Source organism: Brachycentrus maculatus, unplaced genomic scaffold (assembly GCF_059751285.1).
Source record: "Brachycentrus maculatus isolate JH-2025_06_01 unplaced genomic scaffold, ASM5975128v1 h1tg000315l, whole genome shotgun sequence".
Taxonomy (NCBI): Eukaryota; Metazoa; Arthropoda; class Insecta; order Trichoptera; family Brachycentridae; genus Brachycentrus; species Brachycentrus maculatus.
Window position 1 is genome coordinate 3069399 of NW_028281064.1, and position 24846 is coordinate 3094244.

The following is a 24846-nucleotide window of genomic DNA, read 5'->3' on the forward strand; positions in this document are numbered from 1 at the left end:
CATTATCAAACGAATGTGAAGATCTACAGCTACATAAGGACCGTAGTCCATTTGATCTTCACATTCGTTTGATAATGCCCTAACAAGGCGAAACAATTGTCACAATATAATTTTTTATGTGTTTTTTGTTAATAAAATACAACTTAGTAGACTCAAAAAATCTGTGTTTGATTTAAAATTAATACATAAATTAGTCTGTTATATCGGAGCTTTACAGTAATTTTAACAAAGTTAATGAAACGTAAAATTATATGAACTGTTTACGCCGACAAAATCGGTATTTAAATTATTTAAAAAAAAAGTGTTCGTGAAATATTTTGGACTTACCAACTTCTGTATTGGAATAAATTTACATTTTAATGGCGCCATCATCAACAATCAAAATGTCTGAATTGATTGCGTTCTGATAAAACGAGGCGAGAAAATTATACCTCTGTCCATGCTCGCGAGAGAACGTGTCAATGGTTCATTATTAAATCAAAGCCACGCGTGAGATTATATCTTCATTTTTATTTATAGGTGTTAAAAGAAAAAAAAATCTTGCAATAATGCTAAATATAGAAGAAGTAATCTGTAGGGGAATGATGCCATCTTCATGTCATCCTTAGCAACTCAATTAAAATTTAATTGAAGGTCCCATTGCGCCAAAAAAAGTTTCATATAAAAAGCAACAAAAAAACAGAAATATTATCTCTCACATTTAAAAAATAATTTTTGCATATTAAGACTACATATTTATATTTTCAATGTTAAAATCAAACACTGGTTTTTGAGGACTACTAAGTTGTATAATGTATTTTTACTAAACATAAAAATAAAAATAAAATCATCTACATTTTTTCGCCTTGTTAGGGCATTATAAATCATCTATGAAGATTAAGTGGACTAGGGGTACTTATTTAAATATTAATTATGGAGTTCTGAAAATTAAACACCAAATTAATGAATAATATTTTTTTACACTGTTGTCGATTATTATTACATATTTCTTTGATTTTTTTTATCGGAGCTAAAAAACAAAACTAAAACGCTTAAAAGAGACTTAAAGATCGGAAATAAAATCTGAAAATCTAAAAACAATAACTTGATAAAATATTTTTATGAATATATAATAAAATAATTTGAATACAAAATAAAAGGTTTTTGTGTTTATTAATGTGAACACGACTAGTTTCGAGAACCACACACGTTCTCATCAACATGTGAAAATACAAATATTTATATTTACAACTGCTGGTGATAATATATTATGTAGTTCTAATCTAATCTAATCGTGTTTACATTAATAATTTATAATGTTGACCTGTGTAAAAATTGTTTTATTTTTATATTTTAATCATCAAAATTAATGCCAAATTATATAAATAATATCAAAATAATTATATTAATCACGTAGTCTTGGGTAAAAACATTAGTAATAAGTTATAGTGTTTAGTCATATTTTTATTTTGTTTTTACCATGTTTTTTATATTTTTTCATTTGTTATATTTTCTCATTTGTTTATTTTAAATATGCTTCTTACCTTTTGTTTTTTCATTTATTTCTTTTAAATGTGCTTCTTATGCGTATTTATTACAACTGTTAATTGTTTTTATATTTTGCCATGTACCTATTAGTTTTAGTTATTTAAAAAAAACTTTTTTTGTACTTTATTATTTGTGTTCCAGTCTTGTTAACCTTAATCCCTTGTCTCAAAATGAGAAATAGAAATTACTCTTCGGGAATATTATGTATATGTAAATATTATTTATGTATGTAATATGTTTTGAAATAAATAAATCAATTTACAAGTTCGATGTATATTGCATAAAGTTCTCATAGCCCGTTAATTTTTAACTACTGAATCTATTTGGCTAATTAGTTTCTAAATAGGGACAATTATAGAAGTCCGGGAAGTGAAATACTGAATTTATATGCGCCCGTTCTAAACATAAATCTGTTCTGACCTGTGATGAAGAGATTAAAATTACGGTAATATGGGTATTGGGTACACCAAACCAATGAAACCTACCAACATTGGATATCTAAAAGCAGTTATTAAAAAAAAAACATTGGTAAAATATTGTAATAATTACACACTTTAATATTATTATGAGAATTCAACACTTGTATTAGATTTTTTGCAAACTTTTGAGTTTATTAATGCAAACACGGCTAGTTTAGAGAAACCTGTAGTTTTCGAAACTAGTCGTGTTTTTATTAGTGTTCTGATAAAGTGTTTTATTTTTATAATTTATTCAATATGTCATTCTACAATGTTATAACCAAATCAATAAATAATACAAAATAACAATATAAATCCAGAAAAACACAAAATTACATAAAAATATCTGGAAAACAATCTAAAGACCAGTATTTTTTTTTAAATCCACTAAGTGTTATGTCCTTCACATTGATAGATGGATAAAAAATAAATTATCTTGAAATTAATATTTTTTAAATATGTACATATGTTATAATCGAGCTCTAGCTAAAAAAATCTGGATGTCCGAAATGCTTGTATGATTATATTTAGGTTTACCAGTTTTATTGATATCTAATCTAACATGAGTAAAAAAGGAGTTAAAGACTAAATAAACCTCCAACATCCGAGTATTTATATAAAACAAGCCGAAAAATTTCACTGTCCAAGAAAAAAGATAAAGTACCTAGTTAGGCAAACCTTCAGGGTATTACTATTCAAGTTGGCAACACTGTTCGCGATATTTTCAAATAATTTTTCTGCCAATTTATCTCAATGTGAGGCATTGGCATAGTAGAAAAATAATAATTTTACAAATCCCTGGTTTGTTTTGTCACACCCAGTCATGATTAATATAACAGTGGGTTACTATTTCGGGTTAAAGGGTCAAAGTTTCACCCGAGAGGAGCAGACGACTTTCACTGCTGGCTGTAGATGCCATTTTATTACCCGTTGTAATAACATTATATTATAATATTATTATTTACGTGATATGTGTAATGTTTTGAATTTAACTACCAACTTTTTATTTATTCATGTTTTGTAACAGAAAATATCATGGGGTTAGAATTATATGCAATTACATCATTGTCAGGGTACTAAAAACATTAATTGTGAAAATAAAAAAGATTTTACTAAGGCTATCTAAAAGCGTTATATAAGTATTCTGTTATGGGCAAAAAAAATACGCTGTTTTAAATTTACGATTAAGAAAATTAAAAAAAAAAATTGATCGACCCGTCATAAGTTATGAATAACACTATACAATCTATTATTCTTACATATCACGTATGTAGTATATAGGTAAATTTTTAGATTTGAATAAAAAACGGAGGTCTATTAAAAGATGCATAAAAGAGGCAAAAAGAAGCAAATAATGTTCGCAAAGTCAGAGTGGTGTGGCGTTATATCCTCTCTCCTTGTTCCTTTGGAATCGGAGTAATAGTTAGTAAGATTAATTTGAATATTTATAATATGTACTCGAATTCCATTTAACTCTAAGGTAGAACTCTAAACAACAACTATTTATTTTTAAATAATTATTTTCATTTTTTAAATAAAAATAAAGACTATGCCCTATTTAAAATACACAGAAATAGAAAATGATATTTTGAAATCGTGATTTTTGAGTACGTATTTTCCTAATTATTAAATGTTTTCCTACGCATCCACGAATTTGAGAAATTTGTGATCTACTTAGCTTATTTTTTAAACCAATGAAGAGTTTTTTTGTGATTTGTAAATAAATTGGGAAATAGATTATTATAAACAATAAATAACACGATATACCAGTTAGAAATTGGGAAAAATACATTTTAATTTTAATTTTATTAACTTGCTTCCTACGTTTTTGAAACATCCAACGTACCTACCATTTTTCCTAATCAATTTCCGAACGGTAAATAACCGAATATGTGCAACGTTAAAAACGTATTCGTAAAAAGTACGTGTACTAAACGTGTTTTTCTATGGGTTTTAGGCAACTGTCAAATTTTGACGTTTATTTATTTATCACTCGTGTGTGCCGGCATTCTTTATTTTTATAAATATAAATATTGTTGTAAAAGCTTAGACAATTATATATATATAAAAACACAGCAATAATTTTACCTTAATTGTCAATTATCTATATTAATTCTTGCGATTGCAAAAAGTTATGGCGAACCCTTCAAATCCGCTAGCGGGCACTGCTCATCTATTGGACGAATTAGACAGTGAGAAGCATTTTAAAAAAATTAAAGTTTTTTATTGGAATGTATTATTATTGTTTTTCAATGTTTTATTGATATAAATATTTATTTTTACAGAAAAACTTATGGTTTTGCTAAGAGACGGACGAACTCTTATAGGTTATCTGAGAAGTGTTGACCAATTTGCCAACTTAGTTTTACATAAAAGTATCGAGAGAATACACGTAGGAAAAGAGTATGGTGATATCCCGAGGGGAATTTTTATAATACGAGGAGAAAACGTTGTTCTCTTGGGTGAAATAGTAAGTCAAATTGTATTTTTTTAAGTAGCATTCCTATCAATATATTGTGTAGTTCCTTGTTTTTATTGCTTTTATTTTTAGAACATGGTACCGTTCAATGTTTACAGTAGAAGATAATTCCTCCATCGTTTGATGGGACAAATGGATTTCTAGCGCCTGTTGTTGTATTTTTTGTGTATTATTTGTGCATTTGTATCATAGCTGAGAAACCGCATTAAAAATGAGTATGTTTATAATAATTTACTCGCCATACAGGATCAAATTTATAGCTTTCAGAATTTCCTTATGAAATTTTTTCAATGGCGGCCATCTTTATCCCATCCATTCAATATATTGTGAACAATTCATAAATTGTCCATGATAAATTGAATGCAGTTAACGCATTAAATATCAATATTTGATTTTCTATTAAATTATTGTTATTGGGTCTGAATTGAAGCCAAGAGTTTTTATACTGGATCTGGAATATGATGGAAGCTTTCAGTGTCTGTTTTTTTTGTTGATTGGAAGATGTTACTTATTAGCAATCAGTCTGCCAATGTACATTAATTCTTTAAAAGTTATTTAACTAGTTGCCAGTTTATCCGTCACGTGACTCGGACAAGGAGTTTGTGTTGCATTGATGAGTCCGAGTGCTGCTCGGGCAAATCGTATTCTAACATGGTGGTATTGATTTGCCTGAGCCAAATATATTTATGTATTTGTTTTTATTGACTAACTTGAGCAGTGTATTTATTTTCTTCGAGTCTTGATTCAAATTGTTGGGTGATGCTTTCGTGCACCGACAAATTTGCAAAATTCGACTGTTAAGTGGTTAACCTTTTAAACGCGTTAACTTTGTTCCTAAGAGACGCCCGTGCGCGGCGGTATTTCGCCGTTTTTTAAATGATTACTTTTATCATGTATTTAGTTAAGAAACGATTTATTTTCCTAAACAAAAACGTTCAATGGGATTCATTGTGCCTTTTTGGTACTCTATAATACACGTGTGTCACATTATTCTTGAAATATATCGTAATATAAACAAATTAGATCGTAACATAAACAAATCAAAGCACGCATCGTGTGTCACTCTTACCCACTGGCGATGCGTAGCGTCGAGAGTGAGACAGATATAGGGCATGATTATGGCGCGGACTAATTACCGACCGCAAGAAAAATCAGGGATCTGTTGTTTTATTTATCCTTGTGATGTTACAAATTATTAGTCAGATATTTCAACAGATGTCATAAGGCCGAGGATTGACGTATTATTTTATCCAAAGTTCCACACCATGAAAAAATCCCTCCAAGTTGAACTGAGGTTCGAAACTTGGAGCAAAGTGAAAACACAAACGCTTATGTCAGCCGCGTATGGGGCATGTCTTGTAAAAACACAAACGGTTATGCGAGCCGCGTGGATCCGGTTAATTACTAAATACATATCATTATCACTTCTCTTAGGACTCAGATAAAGAAGAAAACTCGCCGCTGACAGAAGTATCAGTAGATGAAATTCTGGAAGCGCAGAGAAGACAGCAGGACGGCAGGATAGACCAACAGAAATTATTATCCAAAGCTTTAAAGGAGAGAGGACTCAATATTCTGGCAGAACTGGGACATGATGACATGTTCTAAAATACCTCTCCTTGATCTTTTTGTAAAATCTCATACTGACATGGTACAATGTTATGTTCAACTATTCTGAATTATCACTCGAGATACCCAATTTTATTTTTTTCTCAAAAAAACAATGATGAATTTACAGCAAAATATATTTACATCATTTAAAATACAAGTGTATTATGATGTTACATCATTTGCATTCTAACCAAATACAGTAGAACTCCGGAAATCCATAATCCCGGGAAATCTGAATAAAAATTACATAAAATTATTATATAAAACGTAATTTTGTTTAAAAATTATTGAAAATTAATAAAGTACATAGTACTGTACCTACATTCCTACACAAGTACTGTAATATTATATTGAAATGTAAAAGGCATGTACAAAGTAACTACTGTAGTATACAGTGCTATGTATTACAAATTTCTCAGCTAATCCGAACTCAACTAATCCGAACCAAGCCATAACTCCAATTAGTTCAGATTTCCGAGGTTCCACTGTACTGTTAAACACTGGATTGTTCACCATACTGATGATATATTAATATATATTATATGTGTCTGAACTAAGGCGAAGCATCTTAAATTTTTTTTATAAAAGATGAAAGTCTGAGCATTCCATATTATTTTGTATAAAAAAAAAACAAAAATGGCTTACCTCAGTTGATACACGTATACAAATATTGTCAGCTGACAAAATGATTCAACTCCTAAATATTTCTAAAACAAGTATCTTTGTATTATACTCTTTTTGCAAAGGAGCTACAAATGGTTCAGTTAAAACACAATTGCAATTCTAATTCATACGATGACCGCATCATGACGATAATTTTTTATGTAATATTTGTATCTTGTAATTTTATAAAGTGTGATATCACAATAAGATAATTTATGATGTAGGTACATGCATATACCTCTTCGAGTGTATATGCATGTAATTACAAAATAATTTTGTGACTACCTTTAGTTAACACATTGTTTGCGAGAAACACTTAAACGCATCTTTAACATACTGTTGGTAGAGAGCGAGAGTTGCTAATAAGCGCTCTGTGCTTACTTTTGGTAGAGCGCGAGAGACACCAAAAAATATTGTACAGATCAGAATTGGGTTTGCAGTTACTTGTGATTAGTATATGACCCTAATTAATATACTAATTAGGGTCGGGGTTGATGAAAAAACCGCCTGACAAAAATGTGTTATTAAACCCCCCCCCCATTTCAGATGAAATGACTGCGCATCAGTCACCTTTAACATGATAGGCACAATTTGAAACATTCACATTTAGAGCATTACATGTGTGATACATAAAAGTATGCTTCTCCACATGAATTCATCGACAGGTTATGTGGTTATAAATTAGCAACAACCAGACCCGCTACTCTCCCTTACCACATATGGAATAAGGTTTTTTTTTTTAAATATCTGACAATTTTCTGTATGTTATAAATTTGTTTTTATATCCTCTAAAACTACACAAATATTCATTTTGTAAACCTTCCAAATTTCATTTTATTTTCGATTAGTTTTTATTTAGTGACAAATATAATAATAAATTATTCAACTGTAAACTATTTTTTTGAAACGAATACTTGTGAAAAGCATTGATGTAGTTTTTTTCTATTTTTGAAAATAATATTTTATTGTTTCACCATGCGTAGGTACACATTATACACATTGTAGATAAACTAATTATGTATCAATGATTAAAGAAAACACTTGTTTTTTACCACTTGAGTTTTATTATAGACTACATGTTTCAGAAGTTAAACTTCCATCATTCAGGTCTGTATAATAACTGATAGTTATTATACAGACCTGAATGATGGAAGTTTAACTTCTGAAACATGTAGTCTATAATAAAACTCAAGTGGTAAAAAACAAGTGTTTTCTTTAATCATTGTAACATGTCTTACCACAAAGTTAATGCCGAAACAATAAATAAAACTAATTATCATATTTGATTTCTGATGATAAACTATGAAATATTCAATTGTCTGTAATATTATTCAAATGAATCTTAACAACCTTAAATGTGTTTTTTTTTCTAATTTATTTTAAAAACAGTGCAATCAATTATGTAATATTTATAGTAGTGCATTGTCTAGTATCCATGTCCAGAAATATACAATAGAAGACTTCTTTGGAATGAATTTAAAGTGTTTTATTCTTGGTTAGCATGTATATATATGAGTATATTTGCTTGGAATAGTGGATACTTTTATATTGATACTCTGACTAAAATCTTATCTTAACACAGTCACTGACTATGTAGTAAGTGGGTACATTTCCCATGCTTTGAACAATGTATGATCGATCGCAAAGCAAAATTTAGGTGATTCAAAAAACTATTATGAATTGGAAAAAATAAAGTGTTCTGGACACCATTGTATATGCAGTGTACTATCCACTGCTTCAATTAATTAATAAAAACTTGACAATATACCTATTTTCTTCTGTCTTTTATGTAAGAATGTTCTCCCCTAATATAATAAAGCATTTATGTTATAATTCCTCATATTGTGTTTATCATTATACTATTACAAGTTCAATTTGAATGAAACATGATTAAATAAATAAAGATTTATGACACTGCTTGAATTGTTTTTTTTTTTTTTTCATTTTTAAGCTATTTTCACAGGTTCTCAAAGACATTTTGTACTTTCTATCTGTTATAATTTGTTTTTTAATGTGAATAATTATTTTAATTAATTTTCTATTTACGTAATAATAATTCCTTTCTTAACCCTTACTGGTCTAATATCGAATCTCATTTGACATTGATTTTTTGCTCTTAGGTCCCATGTCAGATGTTTTTCGACATTTTTTTCATCAAGTGTATTATTTATTTAAATTCCAAACTTACATTTTTGTCACTTGTATCTATTACAACAGTATGTGGAGCAGAGGAAAAAGATATTTTTCTAATTGGAATGTAACTTTCTACCTAGATTTTTTTTTAATTTTGGGGACCGGAAAGGGTTAAAGATTAAAAGTTCTAATTAACCTCAAAGAGCAGATGGATGAAATAGATTCATCTCAAAAACTTTCACGTGTAATTAATTTTTATTATTTGCATTCACATCTCCAACACACACACACACAATTTAATATTTATACATACAGCAGGACCTCTTTAATCGGAACGCCTACTCATCCCTTCTGCGGTTCTAAATAACGGAAATCCGTTATACCACCAACATTGTGCCAGTTGCTTACCAAATCTCAAGTATATATCATGCGAAAAAATTGTTTTTCATTACTCGTCCCGCAAATATTTTTACCATTGCGTCGCTTGCACATTTCGACAGTTACATATTTCGCTCACTCCTTTCAAGAATGTCATAAATCAAAATACTTGATTTTTCAGGAGAACGTTTTTAAAGTTTAAAAATATAATGCAATGTATTATAAATAAATATCAAGCCACTTTTTAAACGTTTTACTATGCAACAGATCTTTTGAGGTAAAACCTCAAGGTTTTTTCTCCATTTGAAAAATATTTAGTTTATTTAAAAAAATAATTAATCAATACCTTTTCCTCAAAATGCAAAATCAACACTTTCTGCCCTGTAGCAGGTAAATATTAAGTTACAAGCTATATTAAGTTAAGTTAGCCTCTTTTACTGGGATATAGTACATTTTCTGGGAATTCCGAAAACATGCACAACTGAAAATGGACGATTTTTTATTTATGACGTTGAAAGGAGTGAGCGATTTGTGGTTTTAAATCATGGCTTCGACATCAAAAATATTTGATTTCTTTAAAATTAATTAAATTTTTATTAAAGTTTAAAAAATACATTTAAATTTTCAGAATACATATTTGTTTTATTTTATAAAAACACCCTAAAGATTCTCTGTACTGTAATCCGAATGCTCCACTAGTTTGAACAGTGAGTAAACTTTCAGCGTTCGGATTATATAGGCCCTGTTGCGATATATATACTAAATTTATGCATGCATTTGAGTGTATGCCTCCATTGTGTAATAATAGTAAACGCATTTAGCTAATGTGCTGAAGGTCTCAGGTTTGATTCCCCAAGGGGTTCTAAATACATATTACTTATATTCCACTCTATTTATTTAATATTACCCTGGACTGGTACCTGAAGCTCAGGATTGATCACCTTGCTATCATGTAGAAATATAATTTTTATGTAAATTTCTCTAACTCTCTAACCCTTATCCGCACCCAATGGTGCATAGGGCACTGCATCGTAGTGGCGCAGTGTTATCTTGATCGTTAATTGCATGAAGGCAAGGTGATCAGCCCTACGCTTCTTGTACCAGTCCAGGGTGATATTAAATAAATATGAGAGTGAAAATCGGCCATATTTATTTTGACCCCCCTGGGAATCGAACCCGGGACCTCCAGCACGGTAGCCAAACGCGCTGCCCACTGCGCTACGGAGGTGGACAAATGTAAATTTACTAAAATAAAATTGAAAAACCTTAATGGTAATGAATATTTTATTTATTTTGAAATATATTTATTTGGCTAAAATAAAAATCATTAAAAATAAAGATATCTCAGCTTTTATAAAATTATTTAATCAATATTAAATTTTATTACATACATAAATATATACAGTTACAATTTTTTTTAAATTAAACAATTTTATATGTATAACATTTTTACTACAATAATAATAGTTTTATTGTATGTTTTTTGACGTGCATAAATTTTATTACCGTTTTATGTAATTGTGAAAACACTTTTAAGAGAAGACAATACTTTATGTAAATTTAACCATAGTTTTCCAATTTAATAAGACGAAGAAAAATTCAAAAGTGATCGATCTATAATATACTTTTTTATGCCTGTAATTATAATATAAGTAGATTTATGTACAAAAAATAGTAGAAACTTGTATGTTTCTGCTACAGTAACGGAATTATAGGATAATAAAACATAAAAGATATAGAAATCAATTGCTTAGCAGTTAAAAGCTTGTTTGTTATCCAAACATTTTATATTTTTCATAATGCGACTGTTATTTTGTCAACAAGAAATACAAACTGAGATAATATGATGAAAAAATAGGTACCGTAGAACGGGCTACTTGAACTTTGATGTTACTTGAGCCCAGTACAAAAAAATATTTAGATCGTGGTATCGATCGAAGTATCGTGACAATAAGTGTCACCTCTCAGGGAAACAATGAATCATGTCCATACGTTCATTATTGTAGACCAAATACAGATTAAATTATTTTTTTGTACTGGGCTCAAGTAACACATCAAAGTTCAAGTAGCCCCGTTCTACGGTACATATGTTTAAAATCTTGGTCCCTAACATTGAAATTATGAGGTTTTAGTATACCTAGAGTTACTGCTATAATTAACATTCAAATTGACCACAGAAATTAATAAAATCTCTACAGTCAATCATTGGATATATCTTTGGAGATCTAATTCACAACACGAAAACTTAAACATTATTAAAATCAGACTATTTTATTTTATAATACTCAACAAATTAAACAGTATGTATTTAAAAAATAATAATACTTTAAAATTTATCCGCTTCCGCCTCCGTAGTGTAATAGTCAGCACGCTCGGCTACGGTTCTGGAGGTCCCGTGTTCGATTCCCAAGGAGGATAAATTAAATATAAGTGATTTTTTCACTGTAATATTTATTCAATATTACCATGGACTGGTACCTAAAGCGGAGGGCTGATCACCTTTCCTTCATGTATAAAACGATCAAGATAACACTGCGTTTATATGACACAGTGCCCTATGCACCATTCGGTTGCGGATAAGGGTTTTGTTATTTATTAAAAATTTTATGATTTATAAAATATTACGGTCAAACAAGAAAATTTCTTAAATATCGCTTACAGTTTTACTCCTATACATAGAGATATACGCATAGAGTAAATACTAAATGTACACAGGATAATATACCGCAGAGAGATTGAATATAAGACAGAATTTCAAATGTTTTTTTAGCAGTTCCATAATAACTATTTACATGGCATTTACATGAGGACAATGATTACCTAAGATTCCAATAAGCCAAGCCAATGATGGTCTCATATTAATATAGATTCTAAGACACAAAAATGTTCTTTAAGACGGTCTATGAGAAGTGACTAGCTTCCCTAACACTCGCAAGTTGAATTGGCTTGTCTATCCCTTTGTTTCAATACACGTTTTTAGTCAGTCAGCGGGACAGTCCATCGCTGGTAGCATGTGCATCTGTCATCTATCACTACAGATTATAATATGGATAGATAATCACAAAATAACAATTAGAAGAAAAAATGATTTAGTCAAATATCTGACATCTTGGAATGGATTTTGTCATTGGAATGGCTTAGAGAATTAGCATCACACGTGTCCATGTTTAAAACCACATAATATTTGTAAGTTTTATACCACTAGATGGAGGAATTTTCAATTACTAAATGACCTTATTCCTTTCTACCTTTGGTAAATATTTAATATGGGTAACCTACATTTAAAAAAGTCAAAGATTCGTCTCCCACGGCTGCCCGTACCGATTATAATCCCAGTAATCCGGGTCACTGGCTAACACTCTACTGACAATTATTACATTTTGGTCTCCCTCCTTGGATTTTTTAATATTTTCATTAGTTGTATTGACTTTCTTCCCTTCGGTCCCGTCTTGATCCGACGTACTGCCGATACTCTGCGCCGGCCTTTTGTTCCCCGGACTAACGTTTTCTTTATCTGTAGCCGTATCCGCTATCAAAGCCGTCACTTTATTTCCGCCGTCGCACAACATTTTAAATTTTCTAACTGAATAATCAGAAATCGCATTATTTTTGGTGTCAAAATTACTCATATCAGGGTTAGATTGATTGCTAAATGACATACCATCAAAATTACTTATTGAACTATCGTCTCTTTTGATTAACGCTTCTCTATCGGAATAATTTAAGTCTGAAGTGAGATCTTTTGGAATATTGCCGTCCATACAATAAAGCAGAGATTCAGTCATTTTACCTTCAGATAAATTATCTAGATTGTCAATTCTACTATTGCAGTAATCGTCAGAAGTACTCACGAATGACAAGTCAACGGGAGATCCCGGTAATACTGATCTACACTGCAAATACTGTCGGAAAGGATCCGTTAAAGAGGTATCTCTATTACTGGAGCTATTCGATTCTTCTGACTTTTCATCTAATAATTTGACAGTTGATTGATTTACAGCGTACGTTTGGCAATCCGGAAGTTTACTTGTTAATAATTTTTGGTAATTTCTTTCATTCAAAACACGCATTCTTCTTTCTGACAGCGCAGAATCCGATATTCTCATGAAATGGTCCGCGGAGTTCAGTGATTTATCTCTGGAAGTCGTGTCCCTTGTGTCGTTGATGTGCTTGTATTTGACATAGCAAGACGAGGAGGGACAGCTCTCGTCCGTGGAAATGAAGTCGCTGTCGTTCTTCATGGAGGAGGCGGTGGAGTCGTAAACGGTGTCGGAATTGCTGGATTCGCTGCTGATGGAATGATGCGAGGGGAGGACATTGGTTGGCGGGTCGCAGTTTATAATGACAGGCTTGCGAGACCGCGGCGTCATTATAGACTCCTGAAATTGTTAAAAAGAAAACATCAACCGCATATCATTTACCATTAACATAATAAAATGCATTATTAACAAAATAGCTACTTCTACTATGTACTACTACTACTACTATGTACTACTACTACTACTATGTACTACTACTACTACTATGTACTACTACTACTATCAAGTAGAACGTAGTAGTACATAGGTAGTTTCTCCACAAGGACAGGCAGAGAGGATAGAACGTTACACTCTTCTGTCCTGACATACACTCCTAGGTTCCTTCACATCTATCCATACATTGTATTTTACATTCAAACACATAAATGCTATTTCGCAGCTCTGAAATCAAAAGCCAAATAATTATTTACAAATTCAATGGGCAAGCAGATAATAAATTTGAATGAAAATCCCTTAACCCTTACTGGTCCAATGTCGAATCTCATTCGACATTGATTTTTTGGTCTTAGGTCCCATGTCGGCTGTTATTCGACATTTTATTCATCATGAGTATTATTTATTTAAATTCCAAGCTTACATTTTTGTCACTCGTATCTACTATTACAACAGTATGTGGAGTAGAGGACAAAAGATTTTTCCAATTGGAATGTAACTGTGTACCTAGATTTTTTTTTTTTAATTATGGGGGACCGGAAAGGGTTAAGCTAATAAATAATAATTAATGACTACTTCCATTAGTTATTTATTTATGCAATTCAATTCCACTATGGTTTTTAGTGTGTTAAAGAGTTAAGAACAACCTTTTTAGTATGAAATATATATTATATTTTATATTCTAAAAACACATTCCTTAAATTTTAAATATTTAAGAATACATACACTCTTTCTTCTAAACATTTCTACAATCTTTTCAAAATTAAATGGTGGAGAAAAATTTATATGTGAAAAATAAATGTATTGATATCTAACTATGTCGAGTTTCAATTTTCTCAACTTCTTAAAATCCAGATAAAAGCATGTTCGATAAAAATAAGTTGAATTTACAGAGAAATTACAGAAAGCGAAAATGTGTTTAGCGAGTAATGCACACAGGTGACATTAGATACAGCACATGCAACACATAAAGCAAAAAGAAATTGACCAGACCTGCATAGCTTTAGACATCTTTTGTGTGGATTTAGTGATCGGGGACATGGATCCCCGTCTCAAGATGTGACCCGCCACAAACAGGGGAGTGGAGCATCCTTCGTAGTTCCTCTCCGACATTACATTACCCATAGCCGGAGTGCTCGTCAGATAATTCAACTTCGCCGGCAATATGTTCAATCTAGGAGTGCGCGCGTCTTCCGCGAGCTCAGGATCTCTGGATGCATTCAAATCCTCTTTCATCAACGGGTCGATCAGGGAAGAGTTGCTTCCGCGAGAAGCGTTGCGTTTGCTTCTCATGTATTTAAGAGAGTCCTTCCGGCACACGCGAGGAGTGTTGGAGTCGGATCTCGGCGATACGACTTCTTCCCTGGTCTGCGACATTGGCTGATAGCCCATACTAGGAACATCCGCTTCCGAAAAAGAGTCTGTCGCGCACTTCACGCAGGACTTGAAATTCAGAGAATGATCATTAGAATCCTTGAAAGTCTTCTCATCCGCTGAATTTCTCTTCTGCAGCTTTTGTATGTCGTGTTTTTTGTTATCTTTTTGTAATGTCTTCGATTTGAATAACTTTGAGGTTTTGTTCTTGGTAAACTTTGGCGTTACTTCGTGATTGGATGGCAAGAAACTAAGATTCGGTTCCGATGTATATTTCGGAGTCAGTCTTTCTACTCTCTCCAAATTGTTCCCTTCGTCGCAAGAAAAGCTAGCCTCGTCTAAATTGTCATCGTGTTCCAAAAGCGCATCATCTTCTTCGACGTTGTCTTTGTCATCTTGATGAACGTTGTCACCGGTTTGTTCAGCTTTAGCATTCGTCGTATCGTCGTTACTATTGCGTAAAGAGTTACTTTCTTCATACTTGATCGGTTTGGGTGAATCGGAATTAAGTTTGTTGGCGCTAGATTTAAAATTATTCTTGAAGAATGAAGGACTCTGTAAAGAAGATGGAAAAAGCATGCTCAGGCAAGAGGCAATGACGTCACAGATAGCAAGCGTAAAACGACAAACTTCTTCCATATGTTATGATAAAAAATTAATGATTAACACAAGAACAAGATCAGAAAAAAGGACATTAAATTAATTTTTGGAATAAGAATGGGTCAATATAAGAAAAAAGAGGGACAAGTAACATTTTCTGATATATCTTTTAAATCGATGTATCAATTCATTAGAGACTTTTCTAAATGTTAGGTTTGTGAGTGGATGAGTTGAGATAATGCACAAGAGACTCGATGAAAAGACAGTTCTGAAATGAAATACCTCTATCACGGGTTGACAACTGAACCGCTGTTCATTTAGATTAACCGGCTTCTTCCCTGATCTGTTCATCAAACTTTTCGTGAAGATATGTTTCTTGAGAGATTCTCCCAATGACCTGTGCTTCTGCGCCCTCTGAAGTTGTAATGGCGTACCTTTAAAAATAAAAAAATAGTTTAAAAACAAATAAAATTTTGAATAGTACTAAAGAACAGAACACTTTTGATGTCGTACAGATATATACAAAGGAATAGCTTGTTGTATCAAAATTAAAGGGACATACATTTTATATAGAAAAATTGTGCTGCAATGTTAAAACATTGTCCGCTCATGTATTAGTATGTGTACGTATTTCTGAAGTTGGTGAGAATAATGGTGTGTCTTACACGACTAGAGGCGATGTTTTATTTTGGTTGGATAACAACATTATTCCTGCTTTAGAAACATTTGCTGGCATACCAGGTGTGAACGTTACTCCATATTATTCATGCGCCGACACAGAAAATGGCTCCAAAGACTCCAATGGCTCTAAAGTAAATTTAAAGGGCACTGGCACGCAAAGTGTTAAGAAATAAATTTTGTTTACAAAATAACACAAGTATTGAGTAACATACAAATAATAAATTTTATTTTAAATATCAGGTATTTTATCAAAATTTCGATTTGAATTCCACGAAACACATTTCTTGTATTTATTTATTTCGGATATTTAAAAATATATATATTATAAGTTATGAAAACAACATACTTGTGAACAGAATTTTGTATTTATAATTTTTAACTATGGTAAAACTCAAATTATGCATTGAATCAATAAATTTTTCTAGAACATTGGCTTATGTTTGAATCAACACAATAAAACCAATTAACTAAAATATACAGACAAAAATGATCATACCATGACCATTTTCCCTGTTGAATTGCTTGATCAGTCTCCTCTTGTTGTGCGACTCTGGGAGGGACTGTATGTAGGCGTACAGCTGCGCCAGAGCCGCGTCTGTGGTGGCTCCTCCCGCCGTGTCATTGCCCGTCACGCCACTCATCTGACGATCGACAAACGTGAACACCGTACTGGCAGCCGTGCGTTCGGAAACACTCTCGTTCAAGTCTTCGCCCTGTAGAAAAATACAAGTCCATTCAATGCAGAAATATGACTAATGGATTACTGTTACATTTTTGGCTACGCAATTTGGAATGGTATTCCAGGTTTATATTTCTTTCCAGCTGAAGTTTTTGATGCAAATTGTCAAATATATTGCAAGCAAGAAATTCGCAATACGTAACTAAATTTGTACACTAATTGGCATGCCAATTATGATTAGCTTTGAACGATTTAATCGTGAAACCAAGTTAATTAAAAAAATATTCTAAAGTAGTTGGTACAGGTACCCCCGAGAAAAAACACTAGTAAAGGTGGTAGTTCATAGTATGTATGTAGATTATAATTGAGTTTTGGGCTAAACATACTAGATGTAAAACCTTTGTGTGTCTAATATCAGTTTAAAAAGTAGCTAAAAATTATTTTAGATTAAAAATTTAATAAAATCACAATAAAAAGATCAATTCATAAAAAATGGATAATATTGTAATTTAATGCCTTGCATTATCAGAAATTAAAGAAAAACCTATCCTTTTTAGAATAAAATCTTCAATTAAACTCATCAAAAGGTTCAAATATGCTAGTTCACAGCGGTATGACCAGCATTCATCCGTATAACACGCAAATTCTAAATAAACTGTTCAGTCAAAACGTGTGTACTTACAGTGGGTGACAGCAATCGACGGTGTTGCTTCTTGGCCAAGTACGCCGCAATGTCAGTGGCTAGCTGAGGCGGAGTCGTAAACAGTATGGGGGCCTTCTTTATCATGAAACTCAACACTTTAGACAAGCTCTGGGAGTCGGCATGCAGTGCTTCGGGAGATAGCTAAACAAAACAAATCTAACGTAATGTTTTGCCAATAATCATCATGAAATAATAGTCAAAAACCAGATAGAATAAAGAATTTTGACAAAATGTTTAAATATTATTGATGAGATAATTGTAATATAGAGTCATTGAAAAATAATGCGATCATTTAAAAAAAATTAAGCACCAAAACTCTTTATGTATAATTCTGTCACTGAATGCTAGCTGGTGAACGTAAGTTTTGTTTTGGAGGTGGTGTAACCTTGATATGCACACTGTCACTGAATGCTAGCTGGTGAATGTAAGTTTTGTTTTGGAGGTGGTGTAACCTTGATATGCGCACACGAAGTACGCGATGCATTGCACGTACGCTGTTCGTACATTGCACGTGGCTGGATTGGTAGAGGAGCCCCCATTCCTTGGCCTCTAAGAAGTCACGACCTTACCACTTTGGATTTCTTTTTCTGGAGGTACATTTTTTGTTTTGCTTTGAAAGCCATTATTATATGTATTACCTCAAAAATAAATTAATATTTACCCTTCTTGGGCACATGACATGCGGGGTGAACATGGTGGCCAGGGCTCCGGGGGCCATCCTGTTGGAGTCCTCGTGCTCCGCCGTCTTGTGCAGCAGTGCCAGGAGTCTCCGTGCCAACTGGCGGGCCACGGCGGGCAGCAGCAGCAGCAGCAGGCGCAGGGCACCCACCAACTTGGACTCGCAACTGGCCGTCAGCTGCCCTTCAGTGAAACACGTTGCTGGAAAAATTAAAACCTAATTAACCAGTTCCCCATTTAGCCCATTTTGTTTGGGCAAGGAGTTTCTTTTTTAATGACGACCCCAAGAGCTGCTAGGGAAGATTGTATTGACTGAATTCTCGGTATTGATTTGCCTGAGACAAATATATTTACGTATTTTTTTATATTTATTTTTATTATTATTTTTTTAATTGGGAAAGCACCCAAAATTGAGTGATGCATGACATAATAATGATTTTACTTAAACATTTTTTTAATGATTTTACATGAAGTTACTTAAACGTTTTTGCCATACTTTTTAAAATGCTTTATGACCGCACTATTGACATTTTGGGAGTTCATTGATAAGAGGTGCTGGACATTCAGCGGGAAGGACATATATTTATGTATGTACCTATATGTTTTTATTGACTAACACGAGCGGTGTTCAGGTAGTCTTGTTTCGATTTGTTGGTTACGATTTCTTGCACTGGCAAATTTTCTTGCAAAAATTTAACTGTTAAGTGGTTAAGATATATGTATATTTTAAATAAAACACTGATTATTAATAATGTATCTTATTTTAAGAATAATTAACCCTTTAGACTGATTTTATTTGGAAAAATAACCGGATTTATTTCAAATATATGAAATTAATACATTGTTGTCGGGCAGTTTTTTCATCAACCACGACCCTAATTATACTCAGACAGTCTGTCGCCCGACGCTCGGTATACTAATCACAAGTAACCACTAACCCAATTCTGATCAGTCCAATGTTTTTTAGCGTCTCTCGCACTCTACCTAAAGTAGCAAATAGAACACTATAAGCGTCTCCCACTCTTTATCTACAGTATGTAAAAGACACTTTTAAATGTTTCCCGCACACAGTGTAATACGTAACGAATTCTTTAAAAAGGGTGTTATTTAATTTGATCGCCCATGTCTATTGATTTCCCTGAATACCTGTTATGAACACCAAGTTAAGATTTTCTTCTGTTTGAGTTTACTCTTTATACATATGTATTGAGATATATAAGATTAACACTGGTAGAAATAAAAATCTCGGTGAGTGGTTTTATACTAATATTATTAACATTTTTGTAAAAAAATAAATAAGTAAAGATTAACACGTTCACTGCCTTAAAAAAATGCGATTTCTTTAAAAAATTACAGATCTTTTTTCTTGTTTCCAGTAGTAATGAGTGTCTGCATTATGTCTTTACCAATTAAATTAATTTTTTTGAAAAAAAAAATTGTGACATATTTGCCCATTTATACTTATCACTCGGATCCGTGTATTCAACTCTCGCCAGCAGTGCACGCAATAGACTGACGCATTTGTATATTGATGCGCGCGATCACAGATCCATGTAGTGGACACCATGCACTAGACACATGATACACTGATCCGTGTAGTAGCCGTGCAAAGTGTATAATAATATGTGAGCGCTACATTAGGCTAGTATGTATTATATGTATGTATTATGTATTATAAAGGGTCCGCCAAATAACTTTTTTTTTTGAAAAAAGGGCGCAAAACATCGAGTGTAGCTTCGGCTGTGTGGCACGTAGCGCCGTCCTGTTGAAACCAAATGTTGCCAATATCCTCCTCTTCAATTTTTGTGAACAAAAATCCGTTCAACATGGCCCGATAACGATCGCCATTGACTGTAACGGCCACTCCTTGCTCATTTTCAAAGAAAAATGGCCCAATTATGCCTCTGGACCAAAATCCGCACCAAACAGTGACTCGTTTTGGGTGTACCGGCTTTTCAATGTATGCGTGCGGGTTTTCTGTGCCCCAAATACGACAATTTTGCTTGTTTACATACCCGCCAAGATCAAAATGAGCTTCATCCGAAAAGATGATTTTTTTGGCAAAATCGGCATCTTCTGTAAGTCGATCGCAGGCCCACTCAGCGAAGCGAAAACGCATTGGATGGTCAGTTGGCTTCAACTCCTGAACCAATTGGACTTTGTATGGCGTCATACCAAGGTCTTTATGCAAAATTCGTCTCAATGATGTCTCCGAAATGTTCAATTGTTGAGAACGACGGTGAATTGATGTTGATGGCGCTTCACGCACACTTTCTGCCACAACATCGATATTCTCGGGTGTACGCACTGTTTTTGGCTTTTCACGCTTTGGTTTATCGATGAGGATGCCAGTTTCTTTCACTTTTTTCACAAGATAACGAACATACGGAGCTGACGGTGCTTCTCTTCTTCCAAAAACCGTACGCAATTTTCGCACACATTCTGCAACATTACCATGATTTTCAAAGTAATGTCGCAATATTTCCCAGCGTTGTTCAAGCGTATACACAACCATATTCGCTCAGCGGAAGGATAAAACTAATTATCTGTCAAATCAGACATGAGCTAAGTGTTACCATTCACGAAATAAGCACTAGTTGAAAAAAAAAACTTTAGATGGCGGACCCTTTATGTATTATATGTATGTATTATATGTATGTATTATGTATGTATTATGCTAGTATGTACCAATGGGCTCTGAGCCCATATGCGGACTGACACTCAGCACTATCAAGTTTAGTCTAAAAAACTGGGCCATGGACAAGAGCCAAGAGATCTGGTCCAACAGCCCAGGGATGAAACACGCAAAGGAATTGATCATGGTTAGCAAAAAACAAATAAGGATCCTAACCAGGACCTTGACAGGACACTGCAGACTGAGGAAACACATGACAAAAATTAGACTACATGACTCCCCAGTATGCAGATTTTGTATGGAGGATAACAAAACGCCAATCCACATTCTCTATAATAGTGACGCACTCGCTCGCAAACAAAGTCATATCCTTGGAGGACCCCTACTGGACTCCGAGAAGGTGAAGCTCCTACCACCAAGACAGGTTGTGAGTTAAATGACACACGTAGATCTTGAGAGCGAGCTGTGATACAGAGGGAGGTCACAATAGACTTAATATGGTCGCAGTGACATAAGGGATGCAAGATCCCTTGACCTCAAAATAAAAATAAAAAAATAGCCATATACAATAAGTTTGACTCACAAGCCAAGTGACAATAAGCCTGATAGTGCTGATTGAGGAGTAATAGCGGTTCTGGGGTGTCAGCCAACATCCCCTTCAGTACGGAAGCCATATCGTGAGCACTGTAGCCCGACACCTCCTCCTCCAGGTTGCCCCCTGAGGAGAGAAGCCGTCGGAGCTGCTGCTGTCGGCTCAGAGAACCAGTTCTCCGGAAGATGCCTTCCTGACATACGTCTGAAAAATAACATAATATGCAGTTTTCAAAGTGTAACACATGTATGTTGTACATATTCTTAGAAACATTCGCTAACTATATAATAATAATAATAAATTTGTATAATTTATATAGTGTCATTTTCGTAAAATACTACTTTAAGGGCGCTTCACGTTGATTGAATTGGGAAAAAGAAGGCGGTTATTTTTTCAAAACAAAAAAGGTGTTTTAAAAAAAAAAAACAATTACGTTAAATGTAGTTTAAAAAGGGTTTAAAGAAAATTAAGTTGCCAGCTTTTGATTATTGGGCCTTAATAATATAGGTAATGGGATGAACAATCATCAATAGCAAGGCGTAGTAAACTTACTTGAATCTTCACTGAGAATATCGATGAGTTGGTATATTTGCTTCATATTTTCTTCAGTGAGTGAAACAGTTTCCACTGGTTTCTGTGGTGCAGCCATTCCTTTAGTACCATTTTCTCCACTCTTGAATTTTTTTGAAAAACCCCATTTGAAAGACTTTGGTTTATCTGTGGGGCTGTCATTCCTTGAAAAGAAAAGTAAATGTAAACTGTTTTATTTATTGTTTCGGCATTCGTTGTATGGTAAGACATGATGAAATTGTAAATGAGAAAAAAAATTACCACTTGAGTTAAATTTATTTTAACGTCTAGTTTCGGAAGCTACAGATGCTCCCATTTTCATGTATGAATATAAACTAATAAATAATAATAATAACACCCTTATCCGCAACCCAATGGTGCATAGGGCACTGCGTCATATAAACGCAGTGTTATCTTAATCGTTTACACATGAAGGAAAGGTGATCAGCCCTCCGCTTCAGGTACCAGTCCAGGGTAATATTGAATAAATATGACAGTGAAAAAAATCGCTTATATTTATTTTACCCCCCTTGGGAATCGAACCCGGGACCTCCAGAACGGTAGCCGAGCGTGCTGACCATTACACTATGGAGGCGGACATATACGGAGGCGGATATAAACTAAAGCATAAATAATTATCTGTAGCTTCCCAAAAGTTGTTAAAATAAATATAGGTGGTAAAAAATAAGTGTTCTCGTTTACAATTTCAAATGTGAACTAAATATTTTCAATGAAAAAAGGTAGATGTTTTAACACAATGTTTGCGGAAAACGCTTAAAAGTGTCTTTTACAAACTGTTGGTAGAGAGTGGGAGACGCTTATAAGCGTTCTATTTGCTCACTTTAGGTAGAGCGCGAGAGACGCTAAAAAAATATTGGACCGATCAGAATTGGGTTAGTGGTTACTTGTGATTAGTATACTGAGCGTCAGGCGGCAGACTGTCCAAGTATAATTAGGGTCGGGGTAGATGAAAAAACAGCCCGACAACAATGTGGATAAATTAAAGAAAAGGTCAAAGTTATTTGACATATTTCAAAACGAAATGCGATCTCTCAGAAGAATGTGCGACAAAACGATGTATGATAGATGTGCGAATAGTGAAATAAGGAAGGAATGCAAAGCTAAGATAAGCATTATAGATAAAATTAAGAAAGGTGTGTTGAGATGGTTTGGACATGTAGAATGAATGAGTGAGGAAAGAACGGTAAAACAAATTTATGAGGCGAATGTTAGTGGGAAAAGAAGCAGAGGAAGACCGAGAAAAACATGGCACGATCAGGTATGCCAAATACTTGAAAGTGGTCAGGTTAGGAGTCGTAACAATCGGCGGGTATGTATGAGGAGATGCATGAACGTGGAAGAGGCGAAGAATGTTTGCAAGGACAGAGTGGTGTGGCGCTCTATTCTCTCTGCCTACCCCTGCGGGGAAGCGGCGTGATGGTTAGTTAGTTAGTTAGTTTTAGTCTTTCAAAGTAAAAATTAAGTTTTTTACTTTTGACCCTTATCCGCTCCCAATAGTGGATATCGCGCTGTGTCAATATGTAATTTTGATTTTATCATTTATTGCATAAAGGCAAGATGATCAGGTACCAGTCCAGGGTTATATTAGACAATTATTGAATGAAAAAACACTTATATTTATTTTGACCCCCCCTGGGAACCCGATACCCGGAACCCGATACGCATTGTAGCCAAATGTGCTCACCGCTACACTATGAAGGCGAACAAATAATAAATAATAAGTTTTTTTCTCAATGTATTTTTACTATAGGAAGGTCAAATCAACAGTTGTCTTCAGGATCGAATTTTTATGTTGCATAAAGTTGATAGAGCGTAAAACAAAGCAAATATCGTGTCTTCTGCATTATTCAAAGTGCAAAAAGTCTCTAAAACATTATTTTAATGTTAGGTAAAAAAAATTAACAGATAACTGTCTTGATAAAATTGATAGTAACAGAATTATCCTAATGTAATAGGTAAAACTTCGTTTTAAATAACAAGATAATAAACGTTTTAATGGGGTTCTATGAGTTTTGTTTGTTTGTTTATAATAATAAGGCAAATAAAAATATACATGGATTTTACTCACTCATCAGTGTTCATGTCGATAATGAATGACAAATGCATCCTCACTAAAATAAAGAATTGTTCGGGGTTTTCTTCCCGCAATCGCTCAGCTATATCGTCATCCATTTTAAGGAATAATTCAAATACTATTATTTTTAAACGAGATCAACAAACCGCATTTTACTACCCTGAATGCACAATATCGGCTGATTACCAAAAACTATAATAACACAATGCTTGTTCGAGTCAAGCGCGGATGATTATAACTGAAATATTTTTTCTTTATCATGATGAAGCGGTATGCTGAACATTGAGTAATTCTTTGATTTCTAAATACTTCATACAAAACACGAGCTTTCACTTTTTAACGTTCTCGTTAGATTTTAATTTGTGTGGCCATAGTTTTGAAATATGTCAAATAACTGTTTCTGGCTTCCTATTGGCGGAGGATCACTTGTTGTATATGGCTATCAGCTGAAATTTTTTTATTGGTAGTACCTACGTGAAATAATATATTTCCGTCTTTTCGGGGTAGGTTATGTTTAT

At 33.3% G+C, this 24846-nt stretch overlaps 2 protein-coding genes across 2 annotated transcripts; one reads left to right on the forward strand and one right to left on the reverse strand.

The window, feature by feature from the left end:
• Window positions 1-3956: 3956 nt before the first annotated feature.
• Window positions 3957-7840, forward strand: LOC148304492 (U6 snRNA-associated Sm-like protein LSm1). The gene is made up of 3 exons (XM_088268194.1): window positions 3957-4177; window positions 4271-4455; window positions 5899-7840. The coding sequence occupies exons 1-3, from the start codon at window positions 4120-4122 to the stop codon at window positions 6070-6072; spliced, it is 417 nt and encodes a 138-aa protein (XP_088124320.1). The 5' UTR covers window positions 3957-4119; the 3' UTR covers window positions 6073-7840.
• Window positions 7841-12398: 4558 nt separating this feature from the next.
• On the reverse strand, window positions 12399-24572 carry LOC148304493 (uncharacterized). The gene is made up of 9 exons (XM_088268228.1): window positions 24323-24572; window positions 22216-22397; window positions 21655-21867; window positions 18420-18637; window positions 17738-17899; window positions 16873-17089; window positions 15978-16129; window positions 14715-15650; window positions 12399-13628 (listed from the first exon to the last, which is right to left on the reverse strand). Exons 1-9 carry the CDS (start codon window positions 24424-24426, stop codon window positions 12540-12542), a joined length of 3273 nt encoding a protein of 1090 aa, XP_088124354.1. The 5' UTR covers window positions 24427-24572; the 3' UTR covers window positions 12399-12539.
• Between the last annotated feature and the right edge of the window lie 274 nt (window positions 24573-24846).